Source organism: Plectropomus leopardus, chromosome 7 (assembly GCF_026936395.1).
Source record: "Plectropomus leopardus strain MGB_pleo_1.0 chromosome 7, ASM2693639v1, whole genome shotgun sequence".
NCBI classification, from domain to species: domain Eukaryota; kingdom Metazoa; phylum Chordata; class Actinopteri; order Perciformes; family Serranidae; genus Plectropomus; species Plectropomus leopardus.
In genome coordinates, this window is record NC_142182.1 from 31,434,654 (window position 1) to 31,452,935 (window position 18,282).

General features: G+C 40.1%; 2 protein-coding genes across 2 annotated transcripts; both read right to left on the bottom strand.

The window, feature by feature from the left end:
- Positions 1-664: 664 nt before the first annotated feature.
- Positions 665-15,432, bottom strand: slc17a6a (solute carrier family 17 member 6a). Its single transcript, XM_042495396.2, has 12 exons — positions 14,761-15,432; positions 13,119-13,374; positions 12,563-12,681; positions 10,633-10,747; positions 9,615-9,702; positions 9,317-9,403; positions 8,049-8,191; positions 7,815-7,964; positions 4,576-4,708; positions 4,376-4,486; positions 4,162-4,289; positions 665-2,424 (listed from the first exon to the last, which is right to left on the bottom strand). The coding sequence occupies exons 1-12, from the start codon at positions 14,844-14,846 to the stop codon at positions 2,095-2,097; spliced, it is 1,746 nt and encodes a 581-aa protein (XP_042351330.1). The 5' UTR covers positions 14,847-15,432; the 3' UTR covers positions 665-2,094.
- A 1,274-nt stretch (positions 15,433-16,706) lies between these two features.
- On the bottom strand, positions 16,707-17,866 carry LOC121950098 (P2Y purinoceptor 4-like). The gene has a single exon (XM_042496012.2). It carries the CDS (start codon positions 17,849-17,851, stop codon positions 16,856-16,858), a length of 996 nt encoding a protein of 331 aa, XP_042351946.2. The 5' UTR covers positions 17,852-17,866; the 3' UTR covers positions 16,707-16,855.
- Between the last annotated feature and the right edge of the window lie 416 nt (positions 17,867-18,282).

Genomic DNA, 18,282 nt, shown 5'->3' on the forward strand with positions numbered 1-18,282 from the left:
TCATTGTCTCCAACATTTAATCTGAATTAAAACTTTCATTAGAGGCATTTTTGTTTTAACAGTCCAATACGCTCTGGACTTAAACAGTATTGATTAGGCAGGATTGAATGCAGGAGCCGGGTCAATAGTGGAATGTGTTGCATGTAACTCTGCTGACCTCAGTTGTGTCGTGGAGAACACGCTGAGGACACAGCGTGTGCCACGAGTATAATATTCCACTTTACATTTTCACAGTGTGTTATCTATTTCAGTTACATGTCTGATCTTTTTCCTGTGCAATCCAGAGAGGTGTGAGATGCTGCCGAGAGGTTTCATAGGATTATCACACTTTAAACACCTACACTGACACCTCATGTACACTCCATATTATTAAAGTCTTTGGGAAGACAGACAATGATCCTGGTTTGTAGGGATGTAAACTCCAGTAATAGCATCGCTGTTTTTCCTTTTACCACCAAGCTACAGGGTCCAATACTCTCCCTTAGACTCCAGGGACCTCTGTCATTGATTTACTAATGAGAAACATGGAGAGAATTGGAGATGCACGACACTGATTGGAGAAGGTGGTTAAACTGGTTAGCAGTCTGGCTCCAGTCTCAGAGGACCGCTAACCCTCAGATAAACAGCTGGATGTACTACAGTACAGGTGAAAAGATGACGAAGAATGACAAAAACGTGACTTTTGCTTGTTTTTTTTTATAAAATGATATTAGTATTTTTTATAACACTTTTTGACATCAACATACCTCTTCATTAAACACAATATTAGAAGCCATAAAATCACATTTATCTTGTTTACATAAACTTTAGGCACAAAGCCATAATAGCATCTTTTGGTCATCTTAAAACATTCTTAAATATTCATATATTTTTAAACATCCTTGCAGATTCCATACAGCAAATGAAGAAAAGTGTTCAAAGAGCAAATAAAGTCGCGTGGAAGAGCCGTCTATTGACTCGTGTGCTCCACTCAAACGTGACGATATCAAAGTGTCAACAGTGAGAACAACCAAGAAACACCGAGAGATAACAACAACCTGGTTGTTCACATACGTTACTGCATTCCCCGCTGTCAAAAATGCAACATGTCCTGCGTCATGAGCACTAAAGCTGGATTCTCCAGACACTAGTAATTTGTTAAAACACACACCTTAATGTTGAGCATTACATGACTCCAAAACAATTACAGTTAGATATAGCAAGCCAGTGTTACGTTACAAAACAAGATGTGATGGGTGGCGGCTGGTACACAGAATTTATTGCAGTGCACACCAAACATCAATTAAACAATGTCATCTGAGCAATCGCCTTCGAAACTTTTTTTTTTTTTTTGATTTGTCTCACATCACGACTGGCACCTGAAAAGTTCATTTTATTATTCATAATGGCAGATTATCTAAGAACGAAGCAGTGAGCCGTATGGGGACTATCCATGACTGTGAGGCGGCTGCATCTAAAACATTGATCGGAGCAAATTCATGCAAACAAACAAACACTAAAACTCTACGGTTCACTCACGCTAGTTTTGTCTTATAGTTGTATTACAGGCCTCGCTCGAGGAGGAGGAGGAGACCTTTTTTGCAAGCAGACATCTCCCTGAAAAGGTACTGTCCATGAAAAATATGGCCTTTTATATTAATGTTAACACAGATCAACGACCCAAAATCCACAATAGTCTCACAGAAACAGTATACAGGTATATACAGTACATAAAACACATTTGAGAAACAGAATTTTAGAATACTCATAGTTTCAGTGCAATCAGAGTGGTATTAGAAAGACCCTATATGATGGTCGACTGCAGTGTCATCTGGCTCATGTTGTTCAAGTAGATTGATGAGGTTTAAGTGCCCACGAAGTACAACATAGGCCTGCAGTTTGCTCTCTGTATAGTGAAGCCCTACAGTAGGTAGATGTGATGAGAGACGTGTGAGAATCTAATGAGGATTGTTCTGCATTGCAACTATTTCTTTACATTGGCTTTTTGAAACTAGTAACCGTTTTTACTTGAATACACAGAATGGATTTAAATATCTAAGATAATGTTGTGCAATTTGTGATGATGAGCCTGTGAGCAGACTCACCACAACCGGTTTAAGAGTAGCCGCGCTCAGAATACATCTTTCCAGCCGGTTCCTGCACGTACTCCTCCGTCTTGTCCCAGTCCTGCACCCAGCCTCCGTTGAGCTGCGCAGTGGCCCCGTAGCTTTTAGCGGGGCCTCCCATTGCGCCATAACCCTGCGTGATGTCACCCGTCTCCTCAGCCAGCTCATCCTCATCAATGAAGCCACACTTTTCCTCGCTGGTTTCTTCAGGGTCGGCCCATGGCTGTTTCTCCCCGGATGCAAAGATCCCATAAAACACCACTCCCCCATAATGCACCAGGGAAGCGATGAGGAAGACATACTGCCACTCTTCCCGAGTCTAGAAAAAGAAAACAGTTGGGTGAGGGTGAGTCATTTCTTTAAAGCCCTGATATTGAGTTTTCTTAACTCATTTGTTACCATAAAAATTCTCCTCAAGTTCAAATTGCTTTGGTTTAATATGAGAGGTTTTAGTATCTGTATCTTTTAGTAACTGGATAAAGGTGATGTCATACATCTCCAGCCCCCCAAAACTATTGACATTTCATACATATCATATCAACATTTCTAAAGTGCCATAGTTCAGATTACATGAGCTAAGTTTAGCATCGGAGAAGGGAGGGGATGTTGAATTTGTGACACTGAGGCAAGATGACTGTCAAGCAGCAGACAGCAGCAGATCACAGTCTGAGACCAACAACAATAAAAGAGGGTATTTTTTAACACATGATTACTCAAATAGAATAAAAGGGCATGATAAATATAATGGACGTGTGAAGTTGAATTAAATGAAGTTGCATGAAATTTAAAGTAGCAGAAAATGTACTGTCCTTAGATAAATGTACCTTGTTACATTCCATTCTACTACTACTACTAATAAAAATGATGTTAATAATAGTAAAATAAAATAAAATAATAATAACTGTATTTATATAGCACCTTTAAAAACAGAGTTTACAAAGTGCTTTGACAAACAAGGCAAAGCAGAAGCAAGTGGGCGTACTTGCAGAGGCAACACATCAATAGCCAAACAATAACTAAAGCTAGAATTAAATAAGAAAGAAACAATTACAAAACAAAAATGACATTAACAACCCATACCAACAAGTAAATACAATTCAAAGCTTATTAGCAGTAAACACAGAAATAAAAGTACTTTGGACGGTGGCGACATGGAAGCAAGCGTCTACAGTATTATTTTCTCCATGGTAACAATGTTAGCTCTGTCAGCACTGCTGCCACCGTTAACACTGTTTATCGGGCTAGCACAGTTAACTGCTAAATGCTAGCTGCTAGCTCAGCCACCTCCATATTGAGAACCATGTGCAGACAATCCCGCTGCAGACCCTGCGTCATAGATATGCTCTGAATGTTGCATAACTGGTCTGTAGAAAAATACCACACTGTAAAATCTGCCAAGTTGATTTTACTTAAAAATGTAGGAAAGTGATTACCCCGAGAAATGTAAGTAAATATAACTATTAATCTTAATCTATGTTAACTTTATATCTAGGTTGCTTAAAATTTAGTTATATTTACTAGATTTCATGAAGTTGTTGCAACTTAAAAATGTGAAGTTTAATTTAATCAATATTTTTAAGTTTTAGCAACTTCAGTAAACCAATTTAACCGTGCTATATATATCTGTATTCTGCTGGTTGAAAACTAATCAATCATATTTGTACTTTATGAAACATGTTAACGAAACAGAACTCGAAGATCTCCCAACTTCAACATTGTTGAAATTCTTTTTTTCATGATCGAGTTAAGTCAGACTAACTTGGTTTACCAAAGTTGCCAATAATTAGAAAGAACAAGGTAAATTCACTTGTCGTTTTTAAGTTACAAAAACTTCACAAAACTGAGTAAATACAGATACATTTTGAGCAAACTTAACAATAGTATTTTAAGTAAATATAAATTCAGGCTAATATTTATAATTACTTTCCTTTCTCTGTTTCCAAGATTATTTTAAGTAAGTTCAACTGACTCACAGATTTTACAGAGCACCTTTTCAGGGTTTTTTAAAGTTCCACTCTGCATTAACATTCACACTGCATGAATAGCAATGGCTCACCTTGTTCTTTGTCATGGCTCCCACTATTAGAGGGCAGACCATCCCTGACAGCGTTCCCACCCCGTTAGATATACCCATGAGGATGCTGGCATAGCGGGGAGCGATGTCTAGATGGTTGACATTGAAACCTGCAGCAACACAGAGGGAATATTCTGAGTTTCAGGCACGTTTGAAAAGCGAAAAAAGGACTAGAATCCATTGTTTTGTGACTCACCTGATATTGCAAATCCACTAAAACCCACCGCCAGAACTAAGAAAGAGATGGCCACCCCTTTACTGTGAGAATAACCCACCACTAATAAGAGAGTGGCCTCCATACCGAACCCTAAAAACAGCAAGAAGAGAGTTAACCGGTGAGAAATACTTCTGTTATATCAAAGTAACAGACAAAGAGTGGATGATTAAAAGCCTCACCTCCGCAGTTCATGATTTTGCGGACCATAGTGGTGGACATGATGTTGTGGGTCCGCAGGTAATCGGCTAACTGGCCTCCCAAGGGCACGATGATGGTCATGACCAAGTGAGGGAGCGCCGACACTATTCCAACCTGAGAAACCATCAAACACTTGTCTGAGGTAAATGTGACAACTACAAAGAGACTGTCAAAACAAAAGTGATTCTTCTTTTCCTCTCTTTGGGCCCGTTTGAGCCTCTGACTGAAGCATCACATCAGAGCAATAATTCAGCCGCAGTAATCACAGCAGCCCACCCTGAAGCTGAATTACACCTGCCAGGCCAGCTTGATTCATGCTTCACACTCTCCAAGTGAGGGTAAAGATTAGGAGATTTTAAGATTAACTGGAGTCTTTGTCTGACACATTCACTTGTGGACAGCAAGATAAAAAAATTACCAGAACGCTGTACCTTCATTAGCAATCATTGTAAAAATAGTTTAAGGGCCACATTGAGGAGAATTTTTTTTTTTTTGAGACTTTGAGAATAAAATCTGAATATTATGAGAATTAGGTTGCAATTTTCCGTGAAAATATCGTATTTTTTTTACGAAAAGTCATAATTTTATAAGAGTACAAGCATATTATTCCGAAAACAAATTTGTAATAAAGGCAGTATTTCATTATGGAAATAAACATTTGGCCAGCAAACTATAAAACAGGCGAGAGCACAGGCTGCCTCCTTAACAACCATTGCCCCTGGTTGCCTAATTACATAAAATTATTACTTTTTTCCTCATTTACTCTCGTAATATTACAACTTTATTCTTGTAATATTACGAGTTTATTCTCATAATATTACTACTTTTTTTCTTAAAATTGTACAACTTTTTCTCTTTTTCTTATTAACTTTACTCTTGATTGTTCTTTAACATGACCCTAATTCTCCATCGTACAAAAATGCCCCAATACACACAAATCATTTCAAAGCCAATGTTCTTAAAATAAAAGAAAGATTATGCCAAAGTAGGAAAATTATACCACTTAAGTTGAGGTCATGAAAACAAAATGTTTTTAATTTCAAGCAAACCATTTAGAGAGTCAGGCAAAGTATTTATATTGTTAAATTAGTGATGTTAGATTCATGAGCAAACCTCCTAAAGAGGAATGAGTGAACTCCATTTACAAGCATGAGTGAATCCAAAATCCTGCCTCTGCATGGTGCACAAGAGCCAGGTTAACTTCAGTGAGCTACTGGATCAGACTGATGTTTAGCACGACTCGAGCACAACAAACAAGTCATTCATGAGCACAGACCCACTGAGTCAAAGAGAGCTGCTGCTCAGCAACACACTCTCATTCAGCAACTAACCTCATAGAAGAGAGCGCACATCCACTGAGCCGAAGCACAGCCGCTTTGGATTGAAATTCCAAAAAGTGTGTTCATGACGGCTATATCATTATTGCACACAAGAGTTATTTAGTTATTAGGCTAAAGAAAGCTAAGAAAAAATTGTGGAACAAAGTGAACTTGCTACCTCTCAGCTGAGGTAGGTGAACCAAAAGAGTCATTCCAGAGTCCGTTTGCTAGTGGCTAAATGACATGAACCAGGTTACTAAGGAACAGTCCTCTAAATACTATGTGAAATGTCAGCCACTTTAGTAAATGCACTTAGCTTGTCATCATCCCTCAGAGTCTAACCATATTTTGCTCTTAATTACTATGAGTCTATTGTCTCAGTGCTTCAGAATCAGTAATACTTTATTGATCCTTGGGCAGAAATTGTAGTTCGTTATGGTCGCTCTGATGCAAGCATAGAGAATTATCCCAAGTAGAAATAAGTACAAGTATATAAAAATATGAAATATAAAATACAAATATAGTAACAGTAAACCATTAGAACTGTAGGGAAATATTTAAATATGTAAAATAAAGTATGTATAGTATACTGAGTATATAAGTGTGTAAATATATACATGTGACAATGAGCACTCATATGTGAATATTCAAATCATAATATGGATAATGTGCTGAGTGTGTAAAGTGTGTAAAATATAAAACTGTGCCTTATGCTACAATGCAATGTATAAAACTAATGTAATTTCAAAATATAAGAATATAAATATGTGTACAAAGCTGCAACAGCGAACAACAAGATATTCATAAGTAAGAATAACAATATGAATACAATCTATACCATGTTAAATATAGTCAAGATTCAAGAGTTGGAAGAATACTGCACATTTGAGTAACTTCAAAGAAAATTGCTGTAGTTGAAATATTGCACCAAATATTGCTCCCTCATACTCAACCCACAATAACTGAGTTTTAGAGACTTTTTGGCAGTTAAAGTTATGAACACAACAATCACATTTCATCACTCTTTGTGTTGTTGTGGCAAAAAGGTGCTTATTTACACATCCAGCAGCTACATGGAAACATTATAACTTTTATAGTTGTATTTCTGACCATATGACAAATATAATTTTTTGTCTTTTAGCTTTGTTTTTGCTCTCTCCCAGCTCCCGGGGCTCTTTAACTGCTAAATGCGCCACTATGTTTGCGCCACCTTAAATGTAGATCAGGTAGTGTACAGTGGGTTTTTAGAGCTTTTTGCTGCCTGCTGCATCTAAAAACAACACTATGAGAATAGTAAGAATGAACCAAAACAATAAAATTCACTGTAAAATGAGAACTGCTTACCAACTTAAAGTAATTGCTTAATCGTTAACACATGAATGAATTAAAGTTTTCTCAACTAGATTTTCAAATAGTTGTGTTAATCGAACTTGATAACTAGATTTGATAAAACTTATTTCACTGATGTGTTACTGATTGAAGCAATTATTTTAAGTTGGTTAAAAAGTGAGCTGAAACACACAAAGAGCTGAAACTCAATATAAATCTCCTAAAGCTGAGAAATGAAACTTCATTCAGGTGAAACTTCTCTATAGGGTCATCACTGCGACCCCTTTAACACGTTCACGTTGTCATTCCAAACACTGCTATTCTAAAATATCAATTATAGCCTCATTTATATTCAGCATTTTGTCAAAATAACGCAGAAGATTAAATAGGTGACATGAGTTTGAATAACAGCATCATTATACTTTTCAGCACAGAGGAAGACGGATCGTAGTATCAATAAGGTCCTTCATTTGCAATTCATGCCTGAGAAAGTCTTAGCTTGTTATCTTGAACGCATGGTGTTGAAAGATATTTATAGGGTCGATACGAGTTATTATAAGGGATTTATTTACCTTGCTGATTTCAAAGCCAAACACCTCTTCAAAGTATGCCGGCTGGCTGATGAGGAGCAGATAAAAGGTCCAGCTCCTGCAGAAGTTGGCCACGATGATTGCATAGACGGGCATGGAGGAGAAGAACTTCCTCCAGGGGGTCTTAAATTTCTGTTAAAAACAAACAGAGAATCAGCTGAACGTACAGCACTCAATGTGATGTAACAAATCAGTCGATACAGCTCGAGAACTCACTTCCATTGCACCCATCAGCTGGGCGCTTTCACCGATGCTCTCCTCGATGTAACGGCGCTCCTCTTCAGTGATGGTCGGGTGCTCCGCTGGGCTCTCGTATGACACAAAGATCCAGAACATGTACCACAAGATCCCAAAGCATCCTGAACACGTCAGCACAGTGATGAACATGTTATAGTTATTACAAACTCATGCAGCCAAACATTGCTTAGACCCTGAGCTTTATCTCAAATTCTAGCAGAGATCCCAAAGTTGTCAAAGGTACCAAACAGGCAGTGTATGAGGGATTTCTGGGAGGTGATAGTCCACGATTTCACAGAGGAATTGTGGATTCAAAACTTCCGGATGATCCGCTCAACTTTTAAAGATTTATGTGATGCAATAACAAGTCTTGTAGCTCCTGCGGCATCATGGGCGCCAGTTTCTACCGACCATAGCCATAGCATCATGTGACCTATAAAAGCCAAAAAAGTGTTTCCATTGCAGCTTTGTGAAATATGGCTTTTTGAACTTGCCAAAAGCACCACCTCATGTGAGTGTAAAAACTTTTTTTTGTGATAAATGGGATTTATTTTTTAAATTGACATGTTTCCATTATGCATATTGCATATTTGCAATTTCAATTTGCACAATTTGAGGGTTAATGGAAACCTGCTCATTGTGTTATTGTTCACTCTGTAAATATTCTCTGTTCTTTCATTGTTGGGTTCTGTTGTTAATTTGCTAACTGGATAACTAGTGCCTCGACTGTATTCCTCCTATCAGTCTTCCAGTTTTCCTTTTGGAATGATAAATAAAGATGGTGTGGCGAGTTATTTCCTCTCAGGCAAGCGCAGAATATACATGCTAGGTGGCCGTTGGCTGTAGTCTTTTGCTATATGTTCAAGCGCAACCTTTTGGCCAAGACACAGGCAGCCTGAAGCAATGCAACTGGCCTTCTTCGCCACTACTTCTTGGATGTTGATTTGGTGTGTTTGGGCCTTAAAACTTAGTATAACAGTTGCACAGAGAGGAATCATGAAGACAGCAACATGAGTCAGTAATGTCAGTCACAGTAATATCCATCTAAAGTTTGCCACACACCAGCAGCTATTGGCCATGTTAGACTATTTAAGGCTTTAGCAGCAGATCTGCTGTGTTAAACTGAGATTGGGTGTGATGAATTGCTTATGAACTCAACCTGTTGTTCGTAAGAAACTGTCATTCCTTCTTCTAAAAGTCAAATAGTCTCTCCTTAAGGTGTTTCAGGCGATTTCTGTGACACTCACCATACACATAAAAGACAGAGGACCATCCAGTGTACTGTACCAGGATCCCAGCCAGAGGCATGGCTATCACTGCACCAGCATAAGATCCTGAACAAGACAAAATACTATGAGCGGGCAGAATTTGATCCCGACTGCTTATCCAGAGAGCAGCCTTGTCCGAGTGTTTATCGACAAATGTGTTCATACACGCATTTACACACAATTCAGAAGCAATATTTTGTTATTCTAAACCTGCATTTGAGGGTAAAGCCATTATAAAACTAGTGAGTCTCAGAAACTGTGTGTGTAGAGTTTGTACCACAGAAAGAGATGGTTGCCAGACGACTCCTCTCCAGCGGTGGAGCCCATTTACTCCAGATCCCGTGGCAGGCTGGGTAAGTCACTCCCTGCACGGTGACAAATGATGTACAGTCACACTCAGAACATACAAGGATCATTTTCCAACATGTTTTTTTCTCAATCTGAGGCAAATAATACATTTTACATCTATTGTTCCACTTTCAGTCAATAGAATTAACATAGCGTAACTGATTCTACCTGATTGACGTAGTCTGTTCTCATTTACCAAAGACAAACGAGACAAATTGTAGTTAATAACAAACAAACTGACGTGCATTGTAGCTGACCTTTCTAATAGAGACTAATGGATTAGGTGTGAGTCAGTGCAGATTCAGGCTGACTACCCACTTCATGAAAAAAAAACTGAACTGCTCCCATTAAATCTTCATTACACACTAAGTGGCATACAATCAACTATTGATAGACACAAATTGCTGGGGCTTGCAGTGGGAGACACCCTGAAATGCTAATGTTTAATTTGCAGTAATAAGTCGGAGGGTGCTGAGCGCAGGCGCTCGCTCTCTCCATGGTCATGAGCTGCAAATGGCAGCAAAACAAAATCACAAAGGAGGATGACCTTCAGTCTGATAATAGCATCTCTGGCGCTGAAATGTTTTCTGTAGAGCTGAGGGAGCCGCCCACATCAAGTGGGTTTTTATCTCTTTTGTTCCGTTTGTGAACATGACCATGTACACCAACATACTAAGCCCAGCTATTCAGGGGTTTATGCTGTTTGTTGATTGCGGACTAATCTGACAATTGTATCCAGTATAATAAGTGGAACATCTCCATAATGGGCTCCATTTTCAATTTCTAACTCAAACAGAAAGCTGGCAGGATTTGTGTAAAACGTGGTCATATACAGAATGCCAGGATCATTTCATTAGGGGTCGAACTTAGCTCTCGGCTCGATAATGAGGCATCAATTTGAAGTCTTTTAAAGGTCAGGATCTGACGAGCAAACTGTGCATCCATACCTCCACCAACCCTTGTAATATCCTCACAAAGATGACGCATCCATAGTGCGTCCGCGCGGCGCTGGGAATGAACATGTTCAGGGTGGATGTCAGCACGATGGCAGCACCGAAAACTCTGGATAAACAGTGTGTGTAGGGATGATTTGTCAGAATATTATCAAAACAAGATCATGTTTCAAACAAGATACACGGCAGGGTTATTGACTCAAGCACTTCAAATAGACTACAACATCAGATAAGTGAGAAAATATCCATACAGTGTTACAAGGGCAGAAGTTTTGTTTCACACATATGAAAAGGGGGTTTGGGGGTCCTCCGCTAGAAAATTTTGCACATGTAATACTTACTTTCCTGCATTCTGGTGAATTTTTATGCACCAATTTGTGCATTTTTTGCAATACTTTATGGTGTAATATCTTATATTTTGTCAAAATACAAATCCTTTACTACTTTCATTTTTTTAAATATAGAGCAGGTAGTGTCCCATGCGTCCCCCCTAAAATCCATGCCTATGCAACAATATACTTTATGATTCGTTAGTGGAAATTTAAACACTGACAAGGAAGATAAATCAATCCTAATTGGACACACACACACACACACACACACACACACACACACACACGCACACAACAGGCAGATATTCACTTTCTCTCGTGGTGAGGACAGGAGGTGTTTGCAGCAGAAGGCCTCATTGGGCTCAGCTGACTTGGCATGATGAAGCTCTTCAAAGATTTGCATCTTATTATTTCCCTCATGAGAAATATAACAATCCCATAATGTGGACATACAAGGACTTAAAATGCAATCTTATCCCACTGCTTACTGTTCCTTTTCATGGTATCATTGTTAAATTAACATTACTTTCTATGAATATTTTGCATTGTTGCTGTTAAAATTGTTTTGTTTTGTTTTTCAAAACCTGGCTCATAGGGTTCTCCAATACTTTATACATGGAGAAAATACAACATGAGATGTCAGGGAAAACAAGTAGGTTTAAACAGATTTGGCAACCCTTCCTTGATTATACCACAGCACCCTCATGACACCTCATTGACTTTTACTCTTAGCTGAACATTTGTCTTCACTTTTCCACTTATTGTATAATGTCATTTTATTTTAGGATGACCATAGAAACATACTTAGCACAGTACACTGTTTTTCGTTCTTTCTTTTTAAGTGTTTTTCTCCTTTTTATGTTTTTTTCTTCTCCCCTTCATCTGTGGGAAGTGATGGGAAGAGGTGGATATTGTTCCTCTTTTTTTAACCACCTCAGTGTTGTTTCTCTTGTCTTATTGGAAAACGGGGTTAATATTTAATAATGTGTTTTGTTTTCAACAGTTTCTACATATTTGTTTCACATTTCTTCTTCTCCTTGTGTCTAACTGTAGCTGACTAATCATTTGTTGTGAAATAATGTAATACAGATGACTGAAATGGTGCTACAATCATTACTTAGAACAGCATTTCTCTCTCTCTCTCTCTCTCACACACACACACACACGGCTTTGGCCGGCGTGGTTGCCATGCCTCTGAACATAAAGGATTAGACACGGTGGTCCCACGGGAGCTCATTAACATGAGGAGGCACGCCTGGTGGGCATCAGCCAAATCCTCAGTTTATCTGCTGTAAGGTCAGGCTCCTTTCTCCAGCCTGACAAACATTACACCTACATTTCTATTATGAATTTTAAAAATGAAAATATCTGCAACAGTGATATTAAATCTCCACACACCACACACTATTTATCTGTTAAATTTGGAAAAATGATCACGTGCACGAGTCTTTTCGAACATTTAATTAAATGTAGGCTATTCTAAAAGGCTACCCCCCATTTTAAGCCCTCTGCCACTTCCATGTATTTATTAGGAAAAATGCACGTTTTGAATATTGAGGGGAGGCTACTTATTTATATGCGTGCAGTCTTACCTGTTAGCAGCCAGTCTCGAGGAGATATACCCTCCTGGTATCTGAGTAACTATGTAGCCCCAGAAGAAGGAGCCATGAATCATCCCCACGGTTTCTGGATCCCAGTTGAATTTCGCTTTCTTTTAGACAAAAATAAAAAAATCCAAAAACAAAATCACTTTATCAGTCGTTTTAAAGCAATTTAATTTGTTTAAAGGTGTCTCTTATATAAATCCTAAAAACTGCAAGTGGTAAATATAATCACATTTTTTTCGGATCAACTTTATTTGACCTTTGCAGCGACACCAGTAGGTTTAAAAAGTGATCAATCAGTTAATCAAAGCACAAAATAAGCAGCTTTTAAGACAAAATACTAATAAGAATAAAGCAACATGCAATATTTGCTTCAACTTACTATAACATGCAGGCCCGACACACGAAAAATGTAATTTAAATTATATATATAGGCTCAGTTGAAGTTCTCCAGGTGTGTTAAATCGATCATCTATTGGCTGTGGCCCTCATCACTTGTTTAACATGCGCGTCTCATGAGAGGGGGCGGGGTTTTATCAGGCACCTCTTTGATGATGATCTTGCCGTTTTGATGGATAGTGTGGTTATTGACCATGCTGACGATGGCCACACCCAAGTTACACCGGATACCGAAGGAGATGCAGAAGCCGATGCCGCTCAGCATAGCGATGATATATCTGCGCGGGAGCCCGAAGCACGTGCAGTCCACCAGGGGCTTCTTCCGCTCCGGGTCCGCCGTGGGTCTGCCATCCTCCGTCAGCTCGATTGCCTCACCTGTCTGCTGCCGCTTTTCTAGCCTCCTGTACGACACAACCCGATCAAATGCTCTTTTTTTAAATTGTATTTGATCAACTTCATAGTGGATGTATGAAATCAAACATCCAGGTTAAGATGCGTTTAAAGGAGAGCGGATATCAGTGGGAAATATTTGATTCTGTTGATTTTGCTGCACACAAAAAATGCAAAAATGCATGCATTTACGTGTATTTTACAGGCTGTTTGCAGCTTATTCTACTAAGAAAAATGGCTTGCATCTTCGTTACCCGTCCCGTATAGACAGGCCTTGAAAATGTCTTTATTTTCTTTCTTTAATTTGGCTCAGGCCCCTCAAAGCTTGCTCCCCTTTTCACTTAAAGTCAAACTGCTTTTTTTTCGTTCCCTGCTGAAATTCTCCACGTTTCTGCAAAAGAATGATCCGCTGGCAAACGAGGAAAGAAATACCTTCATACCGCATTGCAGCAATATCAGCAGCAGCGTTGTTTAGAGTTAATTCTGCCCCTTTTTCATTTTTTTTCAGTTAGCTCTTTTAGAATGTGGCGTATGCATTTTGCTCTGGCACTTCAAATTCATGCAAAGGAACTTAAGTTTCATTGAAAATAAATAAATGAGCATTAAAATGCGAAGGCCTCGTAACAGGCCTGCTAAATGATTTTTTTTCATGCATTGCTTTGAGTCACGTTTCAGTGATGCAGCTTGGAATCAAGTTCAAAAGCAATTTAAGGAGCAAAAAAACTAAAATGTTGGGTACCTGCAAATATATATTTCTATATATTATATATAATTTTTCTGTTTCTGTTTTATAAAAAGACACTGTTTTTCAAATGATTTGTGTAGAAATTCGCCTGGATTAATATTCAATCAAAGGCCTTTTATTAACATTTCCAATCAGAAATAATAAACAATTCAATTTTATACATGTGAAAAACTGCTCCTCTGCTCCGATTTTAAAGTGAGGATCTGTTTGCTGTCAGCTTTCTTTTAGCTCCTTCTGACAGTATAAAGAATAAAGGAAGTCAATTGATATGAAGTCCATCGATCTTGGATTAATAGAGATGGATTCATGAGGTAATAGATATCCTCCGACCTTGTGTCACGACTCGTTCTGTTTCATTAATTATTAAGAAAAAAAAAAAAAAACACCCACAGCAGCTGGTGGAGGGGCTCATCCTCCAGGGAAATATCTGATCCTTAAATATTCGGGCCACACGACTCTGCTTTCAGCATCCTGTCCGTGATTCATCTCATAAAGAAGAGATTTCCCCCCCAGATGTATTTGTAATTCGGCGATAAGGACATATAGAGCCATGTCTGATCTAAACATCTGGATTCTATTTTGAATTTCTCATAACAGATATAAATGTGTGATTAAAAGACATGCAGAAAGGGGGGATTTTTTTTCGTCTTACCTGTAAAGACTCCCGAGGGCCTTTCCTGCGATTTGTTTTAGCCCCTCTTTAGTGGTAGGGACAGCTCTCTCCGTGCCTGGCTCCATATCCAAAATGTATTTGAAAATTCTATAATACTACAACAAATGGAAGCGCCGCATTAATGAGCATATTGTTATTAATCCAAATAACGCGCCCTTTTTTTTTGTTAGTAAGGAAAAAAGCGCCTCGATGTCCGGAAAAGATGAACCAAGAAAATGGAGAAAGAGGGAGAAGCCACGTTCAGTCTGAAAGGGCTGGTTTCACAGTCACAAAACAGCAGTCAAATAAGTCCGCTTTTGCCTTGCGCAATGTTAATCCATGCAGTGCCATCTTAAGATCCAGGCGGCGATTAGAAAACAGCAACACAGAAAACTCAAAGTTGGGTTTCTTTTTATCTTTTGGGGTGGAAAAGAAAAGTGTGAATCTGTGAATCCCGGTGCAGGTCAGCGGAGCTCCGGTCGTAATGTGAGGTGAGGATCTCCGGTGAGGCGGCAGCCGGAGGAGGTTTCAGCACCGCGGACAGCGCACAGCTCATCTACCTGTCAGCAGCTCCGAGAAGCGCCCCTCCTCCCTCCGCTGCGCTCCTCTAATTCAATTACCACCTAAAAATCTGTGAACAGCGACCACCTCCAATTGCATAACCTATATCCTTGACTTATTTGTCTCTACATCAAAAAAATAATTTCAGGTTGAGCTCCGATTACTTATAAATCACTTGCTGCAGCAAGCACAAAGCATGATACCCCTCCGCGACCCTCCCTCCACATCCGGTTTTATTTCTTATGTTTTTACTTTGACCTGCTTTAAAACTTGAGTGACACTTTAATAGAAAATTCAGCAAATTTAATAAAGTGGTGATTTTATTTTTTAACTGAATAAAATAACTGTTAACTGATAACTAACACGTGACACCAGACTGCAAAGTACAGTATGCAATCAACCACGCAGAGGCAGTGTTGCGTAAGAATCCAAATCTCAGCTGATGTGAGATGAAATGAGATAAAGGGGACCAGTGTTGTTATATAGGCTATTGTGTATTTATCTTATTTCACCAATAAAAGAAAACGATTAAACAAAGGACATACAAAGCTTCTCTATAGTTTCATTAGACATCAGGGATTGTTCTTTACTTTAGAGAGGACAGTGGGTGGTGTAACAGGGGAGGCATTTCAGATATTTGAGAACTTTGGGGAGGGAGTTTTTTTAAAAAAAAAAATGTTTTAGGGCAAAGGCGTTGGACTTTAAATGGTTGTTTTGGTTTTTTGGGGGGGGGGGGTTGCTCTGGAAGCTATGATCAAATGGTCAAAAACTTGTATATAGGGTGCAAAAAAGGGAGGCAAAAAGAACCAGCTCATCACGATGTGGTGGATCAGTCTTTTGGAGGGGTCACTCTTGTAGTAAGTAGCAAAGAGTAAAAAAGTGAGTAAAACGCCAACACGTTTCAGCATTGGGGCCTTTGTCAGGGCTTTGTGATCCTGCACAGGTATGCTGGGATGTAAATATAGGTACATTTCCTTGTTGTGTTGTCACGTGACACCCTACGTCATGTGACGTGATATATGGAAAACCAACAGGATGAACAAGTAGGAAGTCCAGGCACTCCAAAAATGTTTTAAAAAAAATACTAAAAAAAAAAAAACCCCAAAAAACAATGAGGACTTACATTAAAGAGCCCTCATAATAGTGATTTGAAAAGACAATAATTATTAATTTGGCCACTATTAAAAAGGCTTTCAAATGTAATTCCTCCTCATTTTTCATGTTTTTCACTTTTACCTGGATTTTCTTCTTGTTTATCTGGCTCTGTTTTGCATTTGATACTCCCCAAAAAATCCGCATGAGGGTTTAAAGGCATGCTTTCTTTAACAATCTCCAACATCACACCATATATCACAACCAGAAACTGTAAAATATGGCAATTTTATTGAAGCAAATGCATTCTCCTCCAGTCATTCAGGGAGGTTCAAGGTAAAATAACTGTATTTCATGATAAATATATTAAACAAACAAACAAAGTCACACCCCTGCCACTCCCCTGCTGTGATTAGTAAAGTACAGTCCTTTCCGGAGCTCATTAGGATCCAGGCGCAGGCAGTGCGCACTCAGGTGTGACAGTAGACATGCCCTGCCTGTGCCTTACCGTCATCCGGGTCCTCTTAGATATCACCGAGGCCAGCCGCGTGCCCGGACACTGAGAAAACACGACGCTAAAAATGCTGTGAAACTCCCTCCTGAACTGGCGGCCCATGAAGCAGCTGAAGAGAGGGTTAATGCAGGTGATGAGACTGCAGATGCACATCTCCAGGGCGAAGGCCAGGTCCGCGTGCCGCCAGGAGGCGGGGCTGTCGGGGTAGATCGCGCGCATCACGATGGCAGCGTTGCGGCTCAGGTGGTAGGGCAGGTAGAACATGGCGAAGAAAACCAGCGCTGAGCAGAGCACCCGCCGGAGCCGCCGCTGCTTGTTGTGCGGGTCGGGGCGGCAGGGCCGGAGGCGCAGCTCCCTGACGCTGCGCAGGCCGCAGTAACAGATGGAGAGCAGCGGGAAGAGGAAGCCGACGATGGTACAAAAGAGGGAATAAGGGAGGGTCTCACCGGTTTCACTCAGCAGTATGTACAGCGTGCAGATGGTGCGGTTGCTCCCGGGGCAGGTCTGGATTAGACCCATGGTGGAAACAGGTATGCTGAGGAGTAGAGTGGCCACCCACACCGCCACGCACAGCAGGCAGGTCTGCCTCCGGCCCAGCAGCACCAGAGAGCGCAGCGGGTGCACGATGGCCAGGTAGCGGTCCACACTGATGCACGTGACGAAGAAGATGCTGAGGTAGAAGTAGTTGTGGTAGAGCATCCTCACACCGATGCAGAGCGGCAGCCCCAGCCGCCAGTACAGGTGGTCCAGGTGGAAGTGGATGAGGTACGGCAGGGCCAGCAGCCACGAGGTGTCGGCCAGGGTCAGGTTGAAGAGGAACACCGTGCTGCGGGTCCAGCGCCGCAGCCGGTGGAAGAAAACCCAGAGGGAGAGCAGGTTGAGGGGAAGCCCGAGGATCAGCACCGCCAGGAAGAAGGACGGCATCACGTAGAGCTGGACCACCGGTAAACCTCCTGAGTCCAGGTTGCAGAAGGCTTCCTCTGGAGGCTGGGTGGTCATGAGCACACAGGTTCAACTTAAGCACTTTATATCCTCTTTTTCTCCATATAAAGCTTCATTCATTAACACCTGGACGTCAGTACACAGCATGACAGATATAGACAGGATAGCAGAAAAACATTCTACACTTTTAAACAATCCTTTTCCATTATTACACTCTTTAAAAATCTGTATCAGTCTGATGAATAAAATGTGTAAAGTACAATGAATCTTACCTGGACCTGAGTGTTGCCCATGTCTTTGTTACAATGGCTTCACGGTGTGCCAACAACCACGCCAGCACATTTTGGTGTAAAACACACCCACTGGTGTTAACAAACACTGAATAGTTATCAGTGCTCTCCGGCCATCTGTTA